This window comes from Peromyscus eremicus, chromosome 4, assembly GCF_949786415.1.
Source record: "Peromyscus eremicus chromosome 4, PerEre_H2_v1, whole genome shotgun sequence".
Classification (NCBI taxonomy): Eukaryota; Metazoa; Chordata; class Mammalia; order Rodentia; family Cricetidae; genus Peromyscus; species Peromyscus eremicus.
This window is the reverse complement of record NC_081419.1, coordinates 39,085,168-39,104,709: the sequence shown is the minus strand read 5'-3', so window position 1 is coordinate 39,104,709 and position 19,542 is coordinate 39,085,168. Positions and strand designations below refer to the sequence as shown.

General features: G+C 42.7%; 1 protein-coding gene across 1 annotated transcript in view; it reads left to right on the top strand.

Annotated features, from left to right (window-relative positions):
* Pla2r1 (phospholipase A2 receptor 1) overlaps positions 1 to 19,542 on the top strand; it is a 122,641-nt gene that overhangs the window by 16,489 nt on the left and 86,610 nt on the right. The window contains exons 2-4 of the mRNA XM_059260527.1: positions 4,260 to 4,643; positions 8,315 to 8,488; positions 16,904 to 17,077. Of these exons, the coding sequence (XP_059116510.1) occupies positions 4,260 to 4,643; positions 8,315 to 8,488; positions 16,904 to 17,077 (732 nt within the window). The remainder of the gene's footprint in view (positions 1 to 4,259; positions 4,644 to 8,314; positions 8,489 to 16,903; positions 17,078 to 19,542) is intronic.

Sequence of the window (19,542 nt, the reverse complement as noted above, 5' to 3'; positions counted from 1 at the left end):
CAGTCCTCGGTAAATTTTGTACTTGTATCCCAAGACAGTGGATTTGGAAGAAAAACAGTGGATGAAAGGTCCAATTAAATAGCCTGTCCTACCTGACTGAAGGTCACGGGTCTGGGCTGCTGGGCAAATCTTGTCTCCTCTGCTGAACTCAGGTTCTCCCCGGGGCTGTTCCATCTATCCTCCCTGGAAAACCGGGAAGCACATGTATCCACATGCTCCCTACATGGAAGGGAGTCCCATCTACTTCCTACTGACAGCCATTGAAGGCTCAGTTGAGCGTCTTTTTATGTGATCTATTTTCTCTGTCCTGGATTTATTTTAATTACTTATTTTTATAGACTCATTTTGAGTGTAATTGCGTCATCTTTCTTCAGCACTGACAGGACTTCCTTCATTACATGAGCTGGGACAGTTCTCAAGATTCTAGAACACACGGATTGATAGTTTCCACGGACAGCCTCTAGGCCTGTCCCTCCCACAAAGCTGGCACCAATGGGTGCTTCTTGCATGAGAAAGTGAATGAATGTCCCACCTGCAGTCACGAAAAAAATACCCTGGCTTAAGCAGAACCGTTGATCAGTCCGGTGCTCCCTCTCACTGCTCAGAAACTCGGAAGTAAAAAGCATGTACCATTTTTACCTACCTGTGTTCGAAAGAGTGTTAATTAGCTTGTAAGTTTCTTCTAGTAATCCATACTTCTTCTCCACCCAAATTTATAATTAGGAAGGGAAGAACATGACACTTCCCTGCAAAGAGATTTCTAATGCAGGCAGTACTTCATTAATCACTTAATCACTGTTCAGGCAGAACTGATGTCCTTGACATATATAATCAGTCTTGATTCCTCCCACACTTGATTTCCATCCTTCTTGAAACCCAACAACTGCACACACTAAGGATTAGTGGCCTTTTTCCACATTGCAGAATTTTTAGTGACAACTGATATGTGCACACAGTACCCAACAACTGCACACACTAAGGATTAGTAGCCTTTTTCCACATTGCAGAATTTTTAGTGACAACTGATATGTACACACAGTAGCAACCAGAACAATGATGCTTACAGTGGGTCTCCTCATGATCCACTGGAAGATTGTTTCATTGTTAGTGAATTCAAGGAGATTTGGGGTGCTGGAAGCCAGGCGTGGTAGCTCACACCTGAGATCCCAGTGCATGAGAGGCTGGGGTGGAAGGAGGGAGCTCAGGACCAGCCTACAAAATGGCAGGACTCTTCCTCTAGTAAGCAGATGGCTGATTGGACAGACAGAGTCATGGACTATTAGGATCAGATTCTGCTCTGACTTGATGGGAAAGTTGCTCGGATGTTTGTTAACTTGGTTTTTTGAGAGGCCCGCATTTGCTCAGGTAGGTGAGCCAGCCCACTTGTCTAAGATAACACATCGAGCCAGGCGGTGGTGGTGCACACCTTTAATCCCAGTAGGCGGATCTCTTTGAGTTCAAGGCCAGACTGGTCTACAGAGCGAGATCCAGGACAGGCACCAAAGCTACACAGAGAAACCTTGTCTCAAAAAACAAAAACAAAAACAAAACAAAAGATAACATACTGATTCACTTTCCCAAAGCAGCATTCCAAAGGAAGCTGGCATGGAACCTACAGGGTACCCGGAGCTCTGCAGCATGGGCCAGCCTTATCTAGTTGTATTTTATGCTTTGGGAAAGACTTCGGTGATTGCTGGTATGATCTCACCATACCTGATTCTGCCACTCCTTCTCTTAAATGTGTATTAATTTGGAAACTTAAACATTATTTTTTCCCCTCAAATCCTGGTGATATGTAATTTCTATGTCCACTAATTCATCCCACCACCAATACAGTACTTGTTCATGTCACAAATCTTTCTTTTTCTTAGTTTTTTGAAGTTGCAGTATATACTTGACAGTGAAGGGAGTGTGAAAGAACAGAACATGAGGAGTCTTAATAATAGTTGTGCATGTACTTGAAAAAGTGAGACAAGGATTTTTAAAATCTGGTTTTTTGAAGAGTATGATTCCTCCATAAAGGATGATAGCATAATATCTCAGAATCCCTTTGCTTCCCACTGTGTGTGATTAAAACAAAAGTAAAAATAAACTTTCATGGTAATGTTGAAAAATAAAAAAGCCTTTGGCAGATGTTCAGAGTAGAACTTCGTGACGTCCAGCCAGGTCTCCAGGTCTGCAGCGGGCTCTGTCACTCAGAATCAAGAAGTCTGGGGGGTACTACTAAGGACACTTACTGGCCTCTTCTCACTTGCCATGGTAGTTTTGCTTGGTGTAGTCAACATCCTTTACATCAAGGATCCTTATGAGATTCATATCGTACATAGTTCCAGCTCAAATAGGGAAGGTGAGGCTCTCAGAGGTCAGCCATCAGTCCACAGATAGACAACTGGTCTATGGTGGGTCCACCTGTGTCCACAGCTCTTACCCACAATCCAGTTACCCAATGTGCCTGTCTCAGATGCATAAATCAAGGCCCAGTCAGTAGATATCAGAGCTGGATGCACTGGGATGGGCCTGTTCGATAGAAGCTGAGCTACAGGTTGATCATAGTAACATAATTATCCTTTATTGAAAAATTAATGGAACTCTGAGCTAGCTAGAAAGCAATTAGTAGATTACAGCAGAAATTAAGGCTAACATTCTGCCCAGGCATGAAAAGGTGAAAAGAAGGGCTGGAGGGAAGGTTAATTATTGAAGTCCATATCACATTGATGAGAGGTGGAATTGATTTTGAATGACTGTTACTAATAACTCCCCAGACGTGGCTTTCATTGGGAAAACAAACTTCCAGATCTAAATGAAATCTCCCTAAAACTATTCATTCCCCACCCGACCCCACCCCACCTCCTCGACATTCCCTTCTCTTCTGCTCTGATGTATGGTAATCAAAGCATTTTCCTGACAACTAATTTAACTCCTCAAACACATGGTTATAAGAAAGGTTATCAATTATTAAATGAGGTACGGCTTTCACTAATACACTGACAATGTTTTTAACAGTGTCTTAAGTGATTTGGGTTACTAGAAATCAACTCTCAGCCAGACCAGTTTTGGAGGAAACCAAAAGGATTTTCCCAAAAGGAGGCACTACCCCCTCACTCCCATGTGTTAGGATGCTCATCTGCACTGTTTCAAATCTCTCTAAGGCTCTCCCTGTCTCTGCCCAACTTTTGCTGTATGGATGGCTCTCATTGCCCTAAACCCAGCCATTTTACGGAATCTGGTAAGGTCCCTTTGGGATTTTTAAGAATAAATGGAAAGTAAAATGTAATATGGGAGCCTAGCTCAGGGGAGGACAAAAAAACTCAAGGATGTGAACAAATATTCTGAGATAAAGCCACATTAGCTGTCATGGGTTTTTAAGCAGCAGCTGCTGACATGTCCAACCAACATCAAGTACTTACTGAATTTAGACCACAGGACTAAGATAGCACTATCATCTTTAGAATACCTGTGATAGTCATGAGTAGGTGACTTCTAGGCCAGCAGGCAAGCAGTGGACATGGATTCTCTGGCTGGCTCCTACCAGCTTTTTCATAGGAGACTAGCCAAAGGAATATTCTATCATGCCCTGTGTTCTTTTCTACCGCTGCCTCTGTGCTCTGGGCCTCTTTTGTATCTAGGTATCAGGATTTCTCCTGATGCCACCGCCATGCTCCCTAGGCTACTTCTGATAAGAATATCAGACGTTGCCACCTTCGCACTCCTGATGGATCTAGACAGAAAGCAATCCGCAGAAGCATTAAGCTCTCACCAGCACTGAATCCTCTATCAGACAGCCACAGAGAAGGGCTTCTGTTTACTTTATTACCGTGTGGATCTCTGCAGGATCATGAGTCTAGAGATTTTCATCTCAACGGCTCTCAACTGAGCCGCCATGTTCCCAACACTACGGTATTTGTCTGAAGAAAAATAGATTATGGCCGCACCGATGTCCCTGGACACCCACTGTCGCTCCCACTGGTCCTGTGCATCATGGCTGTCTGTTCAAGTGTTAGAAGAACTTTGACTGCCAGGAAACCCTGTTCATCCATGCCCTCTCAGATCAGTGGTCTCCCATGATTGCCTGTAAGGACTCACCTGCTTGACAGGAAACTGTTTTGTACCCATGAAGACTGGTGGACTCTGTCCCCCAACTACAAAATGACTGACAGCTGTGACTTATCACAGCGTAGCTGCACGCACTGGGATCATCAGAGCCCTAGCTAATTATATACGAAAATTGCATGCCTCATCTTTCATTTATCCTGTTACAGATAAAGGAATTTTCATTATCCAGAGTGAGAGCCTCAAGACATGCATTCAGGCAGGTCCATCTGTGCTGACCCTGGAGAACTGCAAGCCACCGAACAAGAACATGCTGTGGAAATGGGTTTCAAACAACCACCTCTTCAACGTGGGAGCCAGCGGCTGCCTAGGCCTGAACCTATCTGGTCCAGAAGAACCATTAAGACTTTATGAATGTGATTCCACCCTCATTTCCTTGAGGTGGCACTGTAAGAGGAAGGTGATCATGGGCCCACTCCAGTACAAGATCCAGGCACAGCCCGACAACACCGTGGTGGCCTCGAGGAAACAGTTCCATAAGTGGATCGCCTACGTGTCCGGTGGGGGAGATATCTGTGAGCATCTTCACAGAGGTAAGAGTAGATGTATAGAATATGTAGATGGTGTTTCCTAAGAGTGTGTGTGTGAGTGTGTGAGAGTGTGTGTGTGTGTGTGTGTGTGTGTGTGTGTGTGTGATGTATAAAGAGCACATGGAGTCTGCCGTGTCAAGACTTCTGGGAAATTTTAGTCACTTCCTTGCTTATAGTAGAAGGATTACTGGAATCTTGGAAAGGATGTGCTAAGTCTGCTAAAGAGACAACAATCTCAGAATTTAAAGGTACCGAAAGAAAATATTTAACTAGCTTTGGGAATCAATACGAAGGAGAACTAACTAGAGGGAGAAGAGGGAAAACCAGAAGGGAAGCTATGTAAAGGAAAGGCTTCCGCACCGACAGATATAAAGCCCCCACCCTTGGCACCACGTCTCTGATTGCAGAAGCTCAACCCCACCTGTGTGGGGGAGGGGGGCTGTCTCTGGGGCATTCAGCTACCTCCTAAGCCTGGCTGTCATCCATGTGACAGCCGTGCTACCAGGCACTGGAAGACAAATGACACACTGTTGTCAAGGGCTATTTGTTGTGTACCAAGCATGGATTGTGGGGAGGCGTGATTTATAGGGGGGCTTTCGTTTTCTACAGTTCTGTTGCTTTTTGGCATTTTTAAACAGAAAAAGAATGGGAGACCCAAAAACAAAGCTACACAGTAAAATGCTGACACCAGGGCACTGCCCCCCCCCCCCCCCCCCCCCCCCCCGCCGCAGTCCTATTCTTTTGTACACTCCTCCATCCATCTGGCACACGTTTTCTCTTCTTGAGCACAGACTGTTGATCAGACACAGTGCTGGGCACCTGGTGTACAGAGGCCAAGACAGATGCAGTCCTTCTCCTCAAGGTTGTAAGAGTAAAAGTCCTAAGAATACGGTACTAGTCCCTGGCAGTGCGTCAGGGAAGCCCTAAGTCCTAAGACAGGACGATCTGGTGCTGTGAGTGAGTGAGCGACTGAGTGAGTGAAGAAAGAGTCAGGACCAAGCCTAAGACATTTTCTGCGTTTGCATACTACAGTGAAGCAAGAGTTCTGTCAGCATGCTGACCACTCTATGATTCTCAGGAACAACTTGGCGCTTGCTTTCTGCTAGCATTTTAGCCCTCTCTCCGTAATGGCAATGCACACAACGGCCCATGCTTCGGACTAGAAAACTGAAAGAGATAAAAGGCTGGGTCCCGAGATGCCTCTAATTCCTATTAAAAAATAAATAAATAAAAACCTGGCCATGTGCTGGGAACTCAGCCAGCCCCTGATAATTGTGAGACAGTGAGGACCTCATAGAGTATGGCTCAGATAACACCCATAATGGAAATCACCTGCTGAATTGTGGGTGGTTCTGTTGGCTGCCCCTATGGCCAACGATGGTGGGTTTTTGCAATGTTCCGAGTAAGCTGTCAGCAGAAATGCTCTGCGTGGCCATCTTGATGAGAACAGGAAATGGAAACTGGTCAGGTGGGTTGGGGTTCTGAGAACGTTTTCGCTGGAGGCCTGGAAGGACAGCAAAGTGTTGATTCCTGTGTTTCCTTTCCTAAAGGAGCACTATGAGGCTGTGGGTACTTGCCTGAGGGACTGGGATTAGGCACCTGGACTGATCCGTTCATCTCCCTCCTCATACCTCAGCCCAGTTTCTGCCATAAGTCCCTTCAAAGGCCCAGACTGTCCGCTGGGTGGCACCTGCTTCCCTGGGAGCTTGCCCTGCTTTACAGGTGTGCCCCTCCCCCGAGCCCTCAGCTGTGACTCTGTAACAAGTTCCCAAGACTCCCTCTGTGGCCCCTGAATTTCATTCTTTGAGTTCATGAGACAAGCACTGTCTGGGAGCACTGACTAGCTCAAAGCAGCTTTGCTAGCCGTGTCTGAGACCCTGGCTCCCCTAGAAAGAGTCTTCCGTTATCAAGAGCACCCCAATATTCCTAGGGATAGAAGCTTCCTCACCGGTTAGCCCACTTCACTCTCCATTCAGACCATGTCACAGTGCACAGTGATTTTTTTTTTCCTTTTTAGAATGGAAGTCTGATTTTGTCACTCTCTCATTTGAAACCTGCCAGTGAATTCCCACTACCCTCAGAATAGATGGGAGTATAGAACAGCCATTTGGGAAACTGCTTCCTGGGGCCCACTCCCTGGGGCCCACTCCCTGGGGCCCACTCCCTGGGGCCCACTCCCTGGGGTCCACTCCCTGGGGCCCACTCCCTGGGGTCCACTCCCTGGGGCCCACTCCCTGGGGTCCACTCCCTGGGGCCTCCTTTATTCTACGAGCATCTTGTCTACACTTTAGATTTGCTGTTCCTTCTGCAGACAAGTCCTTTGCCCACACTAGCTAGAATCCTTGCTTCAACCAGCTCGACCACCCAATGCAGGGGCCGCACCACTACACACACACAATCTTCTTATCCTTTTTATTTTCCTTGTGGGATTTATTAGTACCTGAAACTATATTTGTGTATTTGCTATCACATATTCTTTCGCCACCAAACCATCTTGTTAACAAAAAGGAATTTTTACAGCTCACTACTATATTCTCAGTGCAAAATATGTTGAATGAGCAATAAGTATTTATTTTTTAATTTTAAAGGATTTATTTATTGATGTGTAAATGTTTTGCTTGCACATATGTACATTCACTACATGCTTGCCTGGTGTCCACAGAGGCCAGAAGAGGGCATTATATCCCCTAGAACTGGGGTTACGATGGTTCTGAGTCAACATGTGGGTGCTGGGAATGGAACTCAGGTCCTCTGCAAGACGAACAAGTACTCTAAAACGTTAAACCATCTCTCCAGCCCCACAAATATCTATTGGCTGTTGGGAAAATTCCTTCCCTGGAGAGATATAAACAACATCTACCCCTACATCCCAATAACAAGCCAAAGGTGGATTCCACCAAAGTTAACCCCGAGGAAGCAATGAGTGTGTTAGGTTTAATTTCAGAGCATGGGGGAGGAGTTATGGGCTGGAGAGTGGGTAAGCCTAAAGCAGCCATACTAGAAGGTCTGTGCCTAGCATGAACAACAACCCCCAAGGCTGCATAGATGAATCACTCTTCCATTAGCCTTTCCCAGCCTGTACACCCTAGTACCTCTGGGATCTCTCAGGCTACTTACAATTAGGACACATCTGTATACAAATGGCCACAGCTAGATACTCAGTTGAGAGTCCTATGATCCTCCTGACCACTTCCTTCTATCAGGGAATATCAACAGTCCACAGGCCCAACCATGATGACACTGAGAAGTGGCCCAGCCGATCTGATGAAGATGGCCGCTGTTTCCTTAGAGAACTGTGTTCTACAACATCAACCAAATGAATGAAGGGTGCCTATGAAACTGTTGGAGTTCAGACAGTGATGGTTGATGGGAGGCTGCAAATACTTTAAAAGAGAAAAACCTCTTTCTTTTCATTCATTCACAAATTTGTATACTGCTGTGAGCAGTAGCCGTAGTAAACACAACTAGATAAACATAGAAACAAATCCTTTGCCACTACTCCTGAAGGCCTGGTGTGTCTGCACACACTAGCTGCTGAGGCCCCAGGGCTCACAGAGCTTTTAACAAGTGTCTGCTAGTGGGGGTTTTCAACCAATAAACATGCACCAGCAGATGACGTGTTCCAAAGAAGAAACGGACACTGTATTTGACTGTGTTTTTTTTTTTAATCCTAGATTTATATACAATCAAAGGGAATGCCCACGGGATGCCTTGTGTGTTCCCCTTCCAGTACAACCATCAGTGGCACCACAAATGTATCCGGGAAGGGCAGAAAGAAGACCTGCTGTGGTGTGCCACCACAAGCCGATACGAACGAGATGAGAGATGGGGATTCTGCCCGGATCCTAGTAAGAATAAATATGTCTCCATATGTCATGAATGAATCGAGAATGATTGGAAACTTATCTGTAGTGAAAGAAAACACCAGGGTTGATGGGTTGATGTCTGAACAAGTGCTCTGATTCCATCAATCTGGATTTTGATTTGAGGTTTGTTTTTGACTTGAAGAGACAATTCTAATTCATAGTCCTTTCCCTTCCTCTACATTCAAAAGATGCTAACTAGCCTTTCCTCGTTATGCTTGGTGCATAAAGATGATTTAACTGGAATCAAATTATAATATTTTGTGATCTTGCCAATGCCAGCTCTCCAGCAGAATGCTTCCAAACAACCAGAATGCACATAAAACCCAGCCATCTTTTTGGTCCACCACCTCCTAGGAGCTGCCACAATATCTCCACATCCAGACTGCTTGTCTTGCCCATTGTCAAGTCCAGACATCAGCCAGCCCCTTGATGATCTTTCTGTAGCATCACATTTGCCCTAGGTGCTTACCAACACTGAGCTCTCTCTTGTCTTGACTTCTCACTTTTCCAACCCTTCTGCTGTAGCCTCAAAACCTTTCCTTGAGTTCTTAACCTAATTTTCAAGATCCAACGACAGCTATAACATCCTACCTACTTTTTTCAGTTAGAGCTTGATTATTATTTCTTATTTAACTTGATTTTCTGTTGTTCCTAAGTTTTGAGGAATATTTATATCTTCTGCTTTCTGTATTCTGTTTCCTTCACATCGGTTCCCAAGACTCAGAGAATGACCACCTTCTCTCCCTCGGTGCCTGCCTCCCTTCCAGGCATACACTAAAACGCAACAATTAAATTTAAAACAAAGGTAAATTAAAGAGATAACTCCCAATAATGTCACTTATAAGCTCTCTTCATGGTTATTTTCTAGTGTAAGAGCCACGGGGTTTAATAAATAAGAAAGAGTGGCAGTTTTTAATTTAGACAAACCAAGATGAGTCTGACTTTCTCCCAGCAGTGAATCTTTGGAAAGTCTCCCCATCTCCATTTCTCTCACTCTCTGCTGTGGGATGGTCTGTATGTCAAATGCTCTGATTGGTCAATAAATAAAACACTGATTGGCCAGTGGCCAGGCAGGAAGTATAGGCGGGACTAACAGAGAGGAGAAAGGAGAGAACAGGAAGGCGGAAGGGAGACACTGCTAGCCGCCACCATGACAAGCAGCATGTGAAGATGCCAGTAAGCCACGAGCCACGTGGCAAGGTATAGATTTATAAAAATGGATTCATTTAAGATGTAAGAACTAGATAGCTAGAAGCCTGGCACGGCCATACAGTTTGTAAGCAATATAAGTCTCTGTGTTTACTTGGTTGGGTCTGAGTGGCTGTGGGACTGGCAAGTGACAGAGATTTGTTCTGACTGTGGGCCAGGCCAGAAAACTCTGGCTACAACTCTCTGCTTCCCTTATGACAGAATGAAGACCATAGCATGGCCTGTTAGAGTTGTTGTGTATATTCAATTAGACAGTGTGCATCAAAGACACTTATAGTAGTGTGCACTCAGTAAGCACTCATAAGGACTGGCTCTCACTCATCTTTTCAACACATTTGCTGTTGGGCAATACTGGGTACTGAACCTGGGGTCTTTCAAAACAGGTTTTCTCTGTGTAGCATTGTGCCTTTCCTGGAACTCACTCTGTAGCCCAGGCTGGCCTCGAACTCACAGAGATCCACCTGCCTCTGTCTCTCGAGTGCTGGGATTAAAGGCATGAGCCACTACCACCCGGTTTGAACCTGGGGTCTTTAACAGATTAAGCAAGCACTTTGCCACTGAGCTACATCCCAGGTCCTTCAGCATTTACTTATGAATGAAGAATCCCTCCTCTTCATTGCTGTCCCTACCGCTAAACTGTGCATATTAGTGAATGCCAAGAGTTTTAGAGCTTTGGATGTTCCCCTCAAAGAGGTTGGCATCTAGGCTTAAGGCAAGATGGACAGGCTCACTCTGTGCCAGAAAATTCAGACAAATTTGATGTGATGCACTAGAATCACTTGGGGGAAGAGGCCCAGTGGTCCAGGGTGTGTGACCTGGAGGACTGAGTAGTCCAGGATATAGGATCTAGGCATCTGCATTTTTGACAAGTGCTCAGGTGAATCTGATGCATGCAATTCTTTACCAGAAAATTCACAATATGCAAGTAATTTGGGGCTATCTCTATCTATCTATATACCAGATATGGTATGAAGACATTTAACAGCCAGCATCACACCAGGTATCAACCATTCCAAGTGGAGACCTTGGTGTGAAGCTCTGTTCTTCATGTGGGACTGTTGTTTTTAAGTACTGCATTTTCCCTGGGGGACTTTTTTTTAAAAAAAAAAAAAAAAGGAATCACATATTAGTTTACTTTCTGTGGCATTTCTATAAAACCCAACATCCAAAAAGTAAATTGGGGCCCGAAGTGCCCAGAGTCCCAATCTCAGTCCATCATGAAGAGAAGTCAAGGCAGGAACCTGGAGGCAGAACTGAAGTAGAGGCCATAGGGTCACTGCTTACTGGTCTGCTCTCTGTGGCTTGCTCAGTTTGCTTTTTTCTACAACCCAGGAGCCCCTGCCAGGGATGTCCCCAGTGACAATGTGCAGAGCCCTCCCACATCAATCATTAATCACGAAAATACTCCACAGACTTGTCTACCGGCCACACTAATGGAGGCATTTTCTCAGTTGAGGTTCTCCCTTCCCAGATGACCAAAGTTTATGTCAAGTTGACAGACTGACCAGCACAAACAGTTTTCTTAAGTTTCTGAGAAGAATTTTGTCAGCATCCGCTGTCCCTTGTAGCCAATTTCAGCCTTGTCCTGTGGAAGATTGCTTTTCTTGGGCTTAGGGCTTTGATACTCCCCAGGCTATTTGTTCAGCTTCCTCCAGTTCAGGAACTTCCTCAGCCCACCCCATTCCAGCTCCTCCGACCTTCCTCACAGCAGCAGCAGCAGCAGAGAGCATGTGTACTCAGTGCTAAATTGCATCTCAGCTCTGTTTTCCTCCCTTCCTTATTACTTTTGGTTCCTGGTGGTCAACATAACTCAAAATGATGTGTCAAGGAATGGAATTGAAGTACACTGACCATCCTTTCCATGAATCAACAAGTAGACAGATCAGAGAGAAGGAAATAAAGAGTCACACTTCTGTGTCTCATCTAATTTCACAAGGAATATTTTTTAAAATTTCTATGTGTGGAATGATGGCTGCCTTTAATGAAAGTTGATTGTAAGGGAGCAAAATTTAAACTTAACACATACATGGGCAAATGCACTAGCCCTAAGAGTGTAGTTAAACCGCATCCTGAGTAAGCATGATAAACAGGTTTGTTTAGAGGTGAGTCTGGGTCATGCTAGCTCTCTCTGGGTTATATACCTTATACACAGAGAGAATTGACTGGGTGAAAGATTGTGTGGGCCAAACCCTTAGTGCTTTTGAACCTGAAAAAGAATAGAGATATTTTTAGAGTTCCATCCTCTGGAACAGTGGTTCTCAACCTTCCTAATGCTGCAGCCCTTTAACACAGTTCCTCACGCTGTAGTGACCTCCAACCATAAAACTAATTTTGTTGCTACTTCGTAACCCTAATTTGGCTACTGTTATGAATTGTGATGTAAAGACTTATGTTTTCTGATGGTCTTTCACAGGTGGCCCCTATGAAAGGGCTGTTCAACTCCCAAAGGGGTTGTAACCCACGGGTTAAGAACTGCTGTCCTATGTAGTTTTGATCAGTGACTTGAATGATAAAACAGAATAGATGGGTATCAACGGTCATTGCCATCCTTACCAGAGTCTCTAAAATGAATCAACAATGTGTTATGTCTCTCTTCATTAATTAAAAAAACCAAACAAACAAAAAACATGTGCTTCAAAGAACATATCAAGACACTGAAAAGAATGGCTTAGTGCTCGCCTGGTGCTCAGTGCTCACCTCACATGACTGAGACCCCAAGTTCTATCCCCAGAACCCTCACCTCAAAAGATCTACAGATGGTAGAAAATATTTATGAATGATTTGCCGTCTAAGGATATTGCATCTAGAACATAAAAAGAATTCTGATTGTATCCCATCCAAGGGGTTCCCATGGGTGGTACTGCCTACAGTGACCTAGGCCCTTGTCTTCACTACTGTTCTATTGCTGTGAAGAGACACCATGACTGTGGAAACTTATAAAAGAAATTCAGAGGGTGAGTCCATGACCATCACAGCAGGAAATATAGCAAGAGGCAGGCAGGTGTGGCATTAGAGCAGTAGCTGAGAGTTTCCATCTTATAAGCACAAGTGAGTTTTTGAAACCTCAAATCCAATAAGGCCACACCTCCAACAAGGCCACACCTCCTAACCCTTTCTAAACAGCTCACCAGCTGAGTGTTGCATCCAATGGAAATTTCAATTCCCCAAACTCTAAAATGTTCTATAAATATCCAGAAATGAGCTGAACCTGGACTATAGGAGGATTTCTGGTGGTGCCTCAGGAACTTGTGAAACCAGATCCCATCTGTAAAAAGGAGTTGTTTTCCTTACCTCTCGGCAGAAGACATGGATGTCTCCATTGACATACCTGTGGTTGTATACAAAGCCCATACCGCCTCCAGGCTCCCTCAGTATCATAAGTACCTGTTATGCATTTCAAAGTCCACACTAGCATCCTAACCCTTCTTACTTCCTTCTCCATCTTAATTCCCTCCAGCTCATGGGCTTCCCTTCCCCCAGCTGCTCCTCCTCCTTATAACCCAGCTATTCCCACTAAACACTCCCTATTCTCTGTCTCTGGTTATTCTACCTTCTCTCACAGATAGCTCTGGCCATGTTTAGTCTGCTGTTTTTTCTCTCTATTCTCACATTTATAATAAAAATCTTCCCCTTAACCATAACATGGAGCTGTCATGTCAACAGTTTCTTTACTATGACCCCTCAAACACTCAGGGAACCAAACATTCAAATATGGGAGCAATTCTCATTAATTCAATGACAGCCCTCCAGCATCAGTCATTAATCATGAAAATGTCTCACAGACATGCCCACAGGCCAACCTGACGGAGACAATCCTTTAATTAAGGTCCCTCTTCCCACATGACTCTAGCTTGTGTCAAATTGGAAAACTGCTAACTAGCATACCATATAATAAATAATATCTCAATATTACTTTAAAAAATGAAATAGTGCTACATGCCATAACATAAATGACTCTTTAATGCTAAAGAGAAAACACAATGCTAAGAGAACAAAGCCAGGCACAAAATAGCACACATTATATAATTTCAGTTATATGAACTATATAGCATAAGCAGCTCTATAGATATGGAAAGTAGATTAATGGTTGCTATGGGCTGGAAGTACGTGGGAGTGAGGACTGAAGTAGAAATGGGGAGTCGCCCCTCATGAGTACTGTGTTTCTTCTGCATATGATTTAACGGTTCTAAAGCAATTATGACAGTCCCACACTCTCCCGATTATACTAAAAGATTGGATTGTGTAGTTTAAAAGGATGGATTACATGGTGTATGACTTACACTGCAATAGAAACTTTAGAAGATGAGAAATTAGAGACAGTATGTGCATAAAGGTATATAATTATTGGCGACCAAGGGAAGGCAGTAACTGGAATAGGGAGGCCAAAGTAGGGAGATTTTTGTCTCTTTTTAAAAAAAGAGGCTCATCCATCTTAGAATGCATCTGGAAATGATGTAACTGAGGCACTAAAGATGGAGGAAAGTGAAAGCAATTGACGGCTTCTGTGTGGTCTCTCAGAAAACAGAAGTAGGGTTCAGACCATATATTCACAGATTAACTGATCATATACTTAAAGGAAATTCTCAATGGGAGTAATGTAGAGGACAGCATAGGTCCAAGGAAGCTGATAGACTGTGTGATGGGAGAAAATGAGAAGAAACTGATCCAGTGGCTGTGACATTATACATCTAAAGTTGTCTATAGTATCTCCTGCTGATACATGCATTTATAGAAGACTCCAGTACTAAAGACAACAGAAAACAAGGTTGTCACCAAACAGCATTTAAGGAAGGAGGAAACAAAGGAGGAAGATAGAGGAAAAATGCTTAGAAACCACTTCGCTGGTGTGGGTAGAATGTCCTCACTGAGATGGAATCCTTCATTGTTGCTGTTAGATAAAATGGTAGGCCTTCCCTGAGATGGACAATATACTGGGTTTAGACCTTAGATTGGCAATATTCATCTGGTATGACACTGAGACCATGAAAAGAAGGAAAGTGTATAGGACTTTGGTGTGCCAAGGAATTTTGTAGCAGGTTATTTAAGGGGAGGCTGGTTCCCTGCTCTCAGTCTCAGAGATGAATCAGGCCTGACTTGGGGCTCAGGAGCACACATTTAAAACCTATTCCTGGTTGTAAAGCAGATGTTACGTGAAGCAAACACGAGGAAACACTGACTTTAAGGAAAAAATTCAAAGCCCTTCCTAAGGAGGGCATGTCTGAGTGACCTGTGGCTACTCACGGATGACACAATGGCAGAGGTTAATCCTGGAGACAGGGCACCTGCCTCTCACTTCTAACATGGAGAAAAACCTACCAGTAAGTTTTAATTTAAGTCTTAATTATCAAACAGACCGCAGCTGTATGCATGACAAGAAAAGGTGTGAAGGGCACCTCCACTGATCTGGGTTCCGTTTTTGTCAAGAGTTGGTCTTGCTCTTTCAATACGACCTTTTTTTCAGAACCTCTTCAAATTCTACATATTAAGTAGTTCCAACGTGGGTTTTGCAAGCGGTAGTGTGGGCTGTGTATGTACAGCCCGGGATAAGTTAGGTTTTGCTTGAGTTTAGACTATCTGTGCTGATTTCTAAGGTTATATAATGTAGAAACTTTGGTCAAATACTTGCAGTAGACATCATATCCTCCTAACAAGTCAGCTCATTTGTTTAACTCAAATGTTAGAATTTATGGTTCTATGCAGGCAGCCCCAGGTGATGTCTGCTTCTCTAGACAGGCTGTATTACTCTACACATCTTATTTGAAAGTTGTCAGTCAACTTTGATGGTTTCAGTCATCACATCAGATGAACATGGCCAACTAAAGTCTAAACTCAGAGTATTGTTCATCTCAGAGAAAGCCTACCTTTTACTTGAAGGCCATGATGAAGTATTTCATGTCCATGAGGACATCTAACCACCCCAGCAAAGTGAATTAAAATTTCTCCCTCTCCTCTCTCTTCCCTTGAATGTTGTCTGGTGACGACCTTGTTTCTGTTGTCTTTAATACTGAACCCTTCTATAAATACATGTATCAGCCAGGAGATACTGTGGACATCTTTAGATGTATAATAACTTACTAACTTCTAATTAACTAATTTGGTTCTGGAAATGTGTTCAATAACTAGACATGAAATCAAACCTTCTACATTTCTCAAGAGAATTATCTAAGTATTCTAGGAAAAATAATAACCCACAAAAAGACTTCATTGTCAGGTAAGTTTGAAGTATATTGAATTAATATTAAGCAGGTTTCTTAACCACAAGACTCTTGGAGTCTTCATTGTGGTAGTATACATGATATATTCCCAGAGGACACAGTATAGGCATTGTGTACCAGATTGCCATGGGAAGTGTCTTGAAGTTACTTTACTTTAAGGACCATACTTGGAAAAAGAACAGTCTAGACTGTAGCACATTGCTTCTCTATCTTCTACATTTTGTAATCGTATGACTGAGTTTGAGTTCTAGAATTAGTTCACCTTGGGGTTTGATTTAAAATTGTAGCAAAAGCACCCAACTAGGCCTTTGTTTTCTGTCATTTCAATAAACTTCAGATTTCAGATCCACATTCATACTCTATTGAGTTACTGTTAAGCATATTATGAAATCTTTGACCAATGTCTTACAAATGGATTTTGTTTCTATGTCTCTTCTCTGAAGAACTTCTTAAAATTATTATCATTGTCCCTATACCTGATGACAACATGTGTTCATCTGGACACATATGTGTTCATTTTGGACACATATGTCTACTTATCACTTTCACTCCATTTTGGCAGTTTGGTATTAGAGGAAAAAGGGTTTTGGAATAGTATTAAGGTCTATCCCAAGTAAATATTTAATTCCCATGTTTAATGTATAGTTCTAACGCTTGCTTATTAAAGAATCAACATATTATTTTCATAAATACTTCATTTCCATTTCTTTCTCTTAAAACAAGTTTCTCTTATTTCCTTGAAAGTATCAAAGATTCTTTACTGATCATTTCTTGAGTTACCTTAGGTAGGTACATTTTAAAAACATTTAACCATAAGTTATCACTGGAACAGCAGTGCATATTCACATAAAGACCAAGTCAAGACACTGAAGTTTTAGAGGTTGCGAGCTGGAATCATATTATTTAAATTCATCTTAGAAATATTAGATACCACTAATAGCACAGAGCAGTTTCTAATGAACTTTGCTTTCAGCCTCCACAGATTTATTTTGTGATGCTGTGTGGTACAAGGACTTCTATTCACGCATTTGCTACCAATTCAACCTGCTTTCATCTCTCTCTTGGAATAAAGCACATTCTTCATGTCAGATGCAAGGAGGTGCTTTATTAAGTTTTACAGATGAAAATGAAGAAAATTTCATAAGGAGTAAGTATGGAAATGTGCTGTAAATGATTGTTTGATAAATAAAACACTGATTGGCCAGTAGCCAGGCAGGAAGTATAGGTGGGACTAGAGAGAGGAGAAAGGAAAGGACAAGAAGGCAGGAAGGCAAGACATCAGCTGCCATCCAGGGAGCATCATGTAGAGGCAACAGGTAAAGCCATGGAACATGTGGCGACATATAGATTAACAAAATTGGGTTTAGTATAAGAGTAAGATCTAGACAATGGTAGGCCTGAGCTAATGGCTGAGCAGTTTAAATAATATAAGAGTCAGTGTGTTTATTTTATAAGTGGGCTCCGGGACTGGCAGGGCTTGGTGGGAGCTGGAGAGAAATTCTCCAGCTACAGGAATGGTGAACATTGATGTTGATGCAATGAAATGGCTATTGTGAGCGATTCTGTCGGTGGATACAAAAAAAATCCTCAAAAATGTTTTTCTTTTCTTAATATAGGCCAAATTTTAATTCTGAATTTTTAAAATGGTTTTTTCAGTGTGTATATATCTGTATGCATGCACACAAATGTCAGAGGACATTTATTTTTACAGGCATCAGTTCTCACCTTTCAGTGTGTGGGTCTGGGGATCAAACTCAGGTTTTCAGGCTTAGTGGCAAGTGCCCTACTCACTGAGCCATCTCACCACCCTTCTAATCCTGAATTTTATTTTCCTTTTTTCTTTTTCAAGACAGGGTTTCTCTGTGTAGCCCTGGCTGTCCTTGGACTCGCTCTATAGACCAGGCTGGCCTCAAACTCAGAGATGTAGGTGGAGTTTTCCTGTCCTGCAGTTGCTTTCAAATAAGCACACTGAGGCTTATATTAATTATAAATACTCGTCCAATAGCTCAGGCTTACTACTGACTAGCTCTTACATTTTAAGTTAACCCATATTCCTTATTTATGCTCTGCTACGTGGTGGTACCTTTATTAGCATGGCATGTTCATTTCCTGCTCCCTCTGCATCTGGCTGGTGACTCCAGACTTCCTCCCAGCATTAGTCTGGCTCTCCTGCCCAACCGTATTCTATTCAGCTATTAGCCAGTCAGCTTCTTTATTAAACCAATCACAACAACATATATTCACACAGTGTAAAGGAATATTCCACAGCAGATCCACCTGCCTCTGCCTTCTGAGTGCTGGGATTAAAGGCGTGTAACACCACAGCCCAGCTCTGAATTTTTATATAAACACTGTGCCATTCTCTTTGGCTCCTACTCATGTCTTAGTTTTCCCCTTGGGGAAGAGAATTTGAAGCTATAGAGTGTGACCCAGGTGAGCTGCAACTCTGGCAAGTGGATCAGAGGAGCTCCTAACATTAAGAGTCTTGTCATCTGCAGAATTTAGACATTCAGTTCCACTGGTAAATAACTAAAAGGTCTATTTGTTAATAGCTTATCCATCATTCATGGTGTGCAGGCCCATCACAAAACCTTTGGTAAATACCAAACTTTAATATTAGTGGGAAAATGAAAAACACCATCATGCTAACTAATAGTGTAAGACAATAATGTTTCCAAGTGCCAGCAGTGATGGGGATGGCGGAACAGCTTTACTTTGTTCCCACAGCAGGCTAAAGCGGTCTCTTCCCCTTAGAGACCTCCATTCAGGCAAAATTGGGATTTGTGGCTTTGACAAAGAAAATAATTTTATAGATTCCCCCATATTATAGAGATGGAGATTTATTAAAAGACACTCTAACATAGATCTTAAGACATAGGGTCAAAACAAAGTGTAGAAGTGGCCATTCCTAGTATGTTTTGAGTCTGGAATATGCTGTTTGGGGGACAGTTTTCCTATGGTGTCTCAGACTGCTATCTGTAAGGCATGACTTGAAACATCAGTAAATCAGACTTTATGGAAACATCCTTCCAGATAAGCTATGTATTGTTTTATCTGATCCAAGAATGATGTGTGGACAATGCTATGGGATTTTTATCTTCATTTCTAATAACACTTATTTTAATAAGCATCACATGGATCTTTAGCCAGATAACAGAAACAAAGAAACCATGATGAAATGCAAGCTGTGTTTACCAACGCAGAACAGGCAAGGAATAAGTCAGGAAAACTCCCCAGCAATACTTTAAATTGGGTCCCAGACAAGCCCCCATTGGAAATATATGTCAATGGTGATAAGCACAAAGATACAGCTACACTCCACCCCCCATATCAGTCTGAAGAGTTTCCTATCTGTTAGTAACCTCTATTGACAAGCAGAGTTTGTTGTTCAGTTGGTGAAAAAAAAAAGAATTTAAGGGTAAACCATTATGAAGCAGAATTAGAGATTTATTAAATGAGATTTTTAACATGATCTTAAACACAGGGGTTAATAGAGAAGTACTCATGAAAGAATGAGGCAGACCCAAACATAGGTATCAGCTTCTTAAGATAGGGTCTATCTAGGTGTTTTTACAATGATATGTGTAGAATTTTTGGTAGTCTCAAGTTACA